This window comes from Astyanax mexicanus, chromosome 8 (assembly GCF_023375975.1).
Source record: "Astyanax mexicanus isolate ESR-SI-001 chromosome 8, AstMex3_surface, whole genome shotgun sequence".
Classification (NCBI taxonomy): Eukaryota; Metazoa; Chordata; class Actinopteri; order Characiformes; family Acestrorhamphidae; genus Astyanax; species Astyanax mexicanus.
Window position 1 is genome coordinate 41,855,278 of NC_064415.1, and position 6,080 is coordinate 41,861,357.

Consider the following 6,080-nt stretch of genomic DNA (forward strand, 5'->3'; position numbering starts at 1 on the left):
GTCTTTTAAACACAGTATTTCTGCTCTTTACAGAGAACCTCTTGTTGAACATGATATGCTGGAAAATAACGTGGCTTATGATCTGTATGACTGTGAATTACAAGTGAGCAATTCTAAATCAAATTTTGAGTTTTGCAAACATATTTATACAGTTGTATTTTTTTTTTTTTTTTTAATTTAATTTTTTTAAATTTCTTATGTTAGTAAGAGCTCTAAAGTTGCTGTTCCATATTTACTTGGTTTGGTATTTCAACACTTTCATATAAGCTTTTTAAAGATAAGTGGTTTACCACTTCTTACAGTTTGTACATTTAGGCTACAGAGCTTTAGGGAAAAAATGTGTTAGAAAAATGCCTGAAATCTTACAAACACCTACACCTATTCCAAGGTAAAGGGAAAGCTGTCATATTTATCCTCTAAAGGTTTATTTGGACGGGATAAGTTTTACATGGAGAGGTGAAGTAATGTACTTAAAGAAAAAGTTTCTCAGTGTTTTTTGTGTTATTTAAATCCATTAATGCCAGTCCTTTTTCCCAAAGTGTATGTGTCACATCAGGTAAGATTTCTGTGTCGTTTATGTTTAGCATATTCAGGCTATAATAATCCAGTGTAAATCAAAATGGGTACATATTCTCTCATATCCTGTGTAAAGGTTTTTTTTACATTTTGATTGATTTGGTATTATATTTGGCTGCTGTGGTCTGGCAGTAAGCTGTGTTTGGGTAAATTTATGGCGTAGTGCTATCCTGGCAATAGAACACACAGGTGCGCCACTGACTGAAAACAACCTAGACAGACTTCAACAGTCAGAAATTCATTGCTATCTTGGCAGTGAATTGTCAACACAGGCACATTGACATGCAGCAGCACACAAACCCAAGGCACGTGTCTGTTGGTGGCTATGCAGACTTTTGCATCAACAATAAACAGAATGAACAAGTGGGAATGAGAGGCTCAATTTCCTATACTGAGAAGCACTGGACACGTCCAGGTAGCTGCGCCCCTGATATAACAATCCGACAAAGTCATAGCATACTCTGACATGGCAAGTGACAAGCTAATTGGTTTGTTGCATGTTACGCCAAAAATACACCCATGATTAATTAAGAGAATTAGTACATGCCTTTTACACGTTTCGAGATGCGAAAGGCATACTCTCCCGTTGTTACGATAGCATGCACACTAAATCAAGCTGTGCAGTGTACCTGCTCGCCTATAAAACACTAAAATAGGTATCTATGATGCTTCTTGCCACCTTAGGCATTTTTTTCAGCCATGATCCTATTCTTTTTGCTTTAAAACAATACAAACAGATTTACAACAGATTTAAATGAACAGATATATAAAGATATATAAATGTGAAATTTTCTAATACCTTCTGATACTGAGAACATATTTAATCTGTTGTGTTTGGGCACTTTTGTTTGACCAATCTGTGATTGTGACCTGAATGAGTGAGCAGACCTTAACCGTACCTCATTACGTTTCTGTCCCCAACACTTGTGTATCAGGGTGCAGTTACAAATTAATGATTGCTCAAAACTGAAATTTAGAGTCCTATGGTCATGAAGTAGCCTCTGCCATTTTTTTCCAGTTTAAATCAATCATAAGTTCTACAGACATCATGTAGTAAAATTACATTACTCCACTTTCCCAAGTAAAATACATCCCACCTGATTAGGGCTTTACAGAGAGGAATATCAATGAAAGGTAACAGCTGTTCTAAATTAAAAGATCTTAAACAGCTCTCTCTATATGGCAGGGAAATGTCATTACTCACAAAGCATGTATTCTGAGATATACATACTATTTATCCACACCAAAACAAGTTATAACATACATAAAATCATGTTTTAATTAATAAACTTAAATATATGCAACACGACAAAAAACCCAATCACTCAACACAGCATTTAAATGTTCTAAACCATTTATTACATTGCTTATAATCTGCACTGCTGACTGAACAATTGTAATTACTGTAGTCATTTAAGAACACTGATATTTTAGTAGAGTTCGGATGTAGTGAGTTGATTTTTCCTTTTTTTTTCCCCAGGATTCCGAATCATGACAGGAGGAAGGTCACTTCAGCAGCTCCTATATTTCAAAAGGAGGGATAGAATCAACCAATAGAAATGGCATTTCTCCTGCATGAAAATACTAATATTCCAGAATAACTATATTTTTTAGCTAATCATATTCTTCTGCTGGAGTCCCCTATTCATTCTGTTAGAGCACATTCCTTTCCATGTCCCAGAACATGTAGTAATGCATGTTATTAATAAGAAAATATTCAAAAGTATTTGATGAAATAAAGCTTATGTATTTTCAGTATTGAAACTATGAGAGGGTGTTTGCAATTAGTTCATGGCATGCCACGCTGTCAACAATATGGGTCCTCTGTATTTTTATTATCAAAATAAAGGGTTCTATATATACAGCAAGAGTGGAGAACTAAGACCAAACTATATTAAGTTTACAGATTTTCTATTCCAGTATTAAATACACTTGTTAAGAAAAATCATACAAAAGCATACAACCCTAGCGCTCCCTTCAGTACCAGTTCTTTCCCTCTCATGACACAAAAAAGAATCTTGAAATAAAAATCATAGGATGCGTTAGTATTATCGGCCTATAGCCTGGAGCAGCATTAGCATTAGTCGTTAAACGTGCTAAGCGCTACCTCTTTTGCCTTTCAGTCTGCGTGTTTACCGTGTTAAAACAAGCTATGTGGGACAAACCGCTAGCTAATAATGCCCTGGCTTACCGGAACTCCCAGGGTTTCTCAGAGTAGCACTGTCTAACTGCGCTAAGCACTAGCAGTTACCCACAAATGCTACTGCACTCAGCCTTCTTGGAAATCTAAGCTTACTGTAAATAAACGGAAGTGCTTTTTTCAGTTTTGTTTACTTAGCTTAGCCTAGCTTTACAGGTTCCATCAACCAGCGGCAAGACCAGCTGAATTAGAAGGAAAACATGGCAACACCCCTGTTCCTTACTAATGTCACATAATGTGCCTTATAATCCAGTGCACCTTATGTATCACAATAGACCAGAAAAAAGACGTTTATTAATATTGTGCTTTATAATCTAGTGTATTATAAGTATAAGTATTGTTAAAGGGGGCATTAAAAATGTGGAAACCATGTTTTATTTTCGTTCCACTTCACAATTATGTGCTACTTTGTGTTGGTCTATCACTTAAAGTCTCAATAAAATTATTTAAAATTTGTGGTTGTAAGGTGACAAAATGTGAAAAAGTTCAAGGGGTATGAATACTTTTGTAAGCCACTGTATTGTGATAACAGCTAATGGAGATCCAAATAAAACAATAAACCAGTAAATTGCTAACTTATCATTAGTCCCTAGAATTATCTTCAGGTTCTGTCTAGCAATAAATTACATTCTGGAACTCACAGAATCGTAATGGGTTTGACCCCGGCTGTGTCTGGAACAGTTGTGGTTGTAAAGCAGAACTTTCCCAGCCTCTGGTCCAGAGAGCTCTCTCAGGCACGTGAGACATGCCACACTCTCCTAATCCGCTCACTCTTCACAGGAAATGGCTTCTCTTCTACTGAGCAGACACGCACACACACATACGCAAGAATGATTACGTCCAGTTCCAGGTATCCAGAGTGTGGATATTGGATGTGTTGGTGCACATAGATAAGCATCTGCTAAACCCGTTCATAAACCACAAGAGAGGATTATGGTTTTATGCTTTGTGCTGACGCAGTGTCTGACATTCATCTTCTGGCCTGATACACTGATGGTGGTTACAATACCTTATCATTAAAAGAACGTAGAAAAAGAGTGTAAACATGAGGTTAGAACATGCAGTGGACCAAATGTGACTGTGAAAGTCTTTAGGTTTCTTCTCCTGTTATATTTGTGGGAGTACGGCACCCACCAAGCCAGAAGCTTGTGTCCCCGGGCCAAAAATCAGATCCTCCTGCTGGGATGTAAAATCAGTGTATTGTTCATGAGTTTACAAAAGATACAGGAAAGTCGATGGAATAGCATTCTATGTCTTTTTTCAAATATACAGAATTATTCCTCTGTATGTTGATCTGAAATTATTAGAGAGTCCCTTAAAAAAGAAGAGGCAGCTTCTCCAAGTGTTCTGTACGAGTCTCCAAAGCTTCTAAACGTTTTCAAAATGTAAACGAATTTTTTTACTGCAGAGAAAAAGGGTTTTGTATTACCTACACTTGTAGCCCATATATGAAACAATGCTTTGTAAGAAGTTAAAGCAACAGTCTGTAGGTTTGGGGAATTTGGGAGAATGTGTAATTGCACTGAGCTTCCAAGTACTTCTATAACAAGCATTATAGAATGGATGAATCTGGTGACTACAGCAACGATTCTGTTGTGCTTATTTTTAGCATACCAGCTCTCATCAGCTTATATTTCTGCATTTCTTAAGTTTAAAGCTGCAGTCTGTAATTTGTGCATTCCAAAAACAGGGTGATCTATGGCGTCAACTTAATGTCAAGAGTCGGGGTGCAAAAATACCAGATGAAAAAAATTACCCTCCGTGTTTTTGAGTGTGTGAATTAACTTCTTGTGAGTGCAAATGTGAAACTCTCAAGCAAAAAAAAAAAGGGAATTGTGTGCACGCTAACCAAAAAATCTCTCCCGAGCCTCACTTTTTGTCCTCTCAGGGTTTTTTTTTTTTTTTCATCTCAAATTCACAGTTCTCCTCGCTCGCTATGAGAATTATCTGTGGCTGTTTTTGCTTGAGTGTTGAAAGGGGTGGATTTCACAGTTTGGGTGCTCACTAAAGCAAAAACAGCAGCTGCAGATAATTCTCATAGCGAGCGACTGTGAATTCGAGAGGAAAAAAACAGCAAAGAGGAGTGTTCAGTGGACACAACTCCTTTTCGCTCACGAGAAGTAAATTTACACATGCAAAATGTTAAAACAGGTTGGTTAATTTTTTTTTATCTGGAATCTCTTTTCAGAGTAAATGAATTTGGTGATTTTATAGGTAGAAATATCTCACCACTCAGGAACTCTGCTACTTTCAATGTAAAAAAACAAACCTTAAGGACTGCTGCTTTGAACTAAAGAAACATAGAATACGATTTGAAGAGAGATTTGAAAAGCAAAAAAAATTGTGTTATACTCCTCACTAAATTTGCCAGACTATGAAAGGTGACCGCACCATAGTGCGGGTTTACCACATGGTTGTTGCAACAACACAATCTCATCAGAGAGAACAATAAAACTTGCAAAACTTCACTGTCAGATTAAAAAAAGAAATAAATGGGCAGACGAAGCCTAAGTTTGCTATTTTGATATCTCCATGTTTAAAGTAGCTCTTTAGCCACTGTCAGTCCTTTTATAACATGTCTTATGTGTAGAGGAATCCACTGATTGAGAGGATCTTCCTGAGAGATTTGATGAAACAACTGGAAGAGAAACTGAAGGCAGAGAAGGAGAGACAGGAAAGACTGGAGAAGAGTTAATGGAAGAAGAGGAATGTTTGGAAGAAGGAGAGAGAGAGAGTGGTTCAGGAGAGTTCATTCTTTCAGCTGGAAACCTGAAGGCTGAGAAACAGCAGATATCGGACTTTGAAAGAGAGACAAAACAAGAGGAACAATCAATCTGCTGTTAAACATAAAAGACCTGGAGAGAAAAGAAAAGTGAAAGAAAAGGAATGCTCAGAAAGTTGCAGGAAAGTTAAAGGATAAAGAGACAGTGGAAATCCTAAATCCAGAGAAAGAAGAGTCAAACAGATGGAGGAGAAGTAAAATAATAGAAGCTCACAGATTAAGAAAAGCTAAAAAAAAAAAAGTTTTATAAGACTTAGACAAGATTCAGTCAAGGAGAAAATGGGGAAAGTGTGGGATCAGCTAAAAAAGAAGAAAGAGCAGATCCAGTGATAAAGCAGCCACTTTGCACAGTAATTGGCGGTTTTCACTCGTCCAAAAATATAATATATTTAAAAATATAAATAAATGAATAAAGCTTTAAAGCCTATTTTTGGTGTGGGACAAAATGTATTTCTATTTACATACATATAAATGAATAAAATAGTTCCGGTCACAGTGCATGAATAATTCAGTTGGGCACCA

General features: G+C 36.7%; 1 protein-coding gene across 3 annotated transcripts in view; it reads left to right on the top strand.

Annotated features, from left to right (window-relative positions):
• Window positions 1–2,436, top strand: part of si:ch211-106h4.4 (MAM and LDL-receptor class A domain-containing protein 2) — a 74,560-nt gene extending 72,124 nt beyond the window's left edge. For 2 of the 3 annotated variants that reach the window (XM_049482832.1, XM_049482833.1), the window contains exons 50-51: window positions 34–103; window positions 2,057–2,436. In XM_049482832.1, the coding sequence (XP_049338789.1) occupies window positions 34–103; window positions 2,057–2,071 (85 nt within the window). In that variant the 3' untranslated portion in view covers window positions 2,072–2,436. The remainder of the gene's footprint in view (window positions 1–33; window positions 104–2,056) is intronic. The other variant, XM_049482834.1, reaches the window with a different exon arrangement.
• The last annotated feature ends 3,644 nt before the right edge of the window (window positions 2,437–6,080 follow it).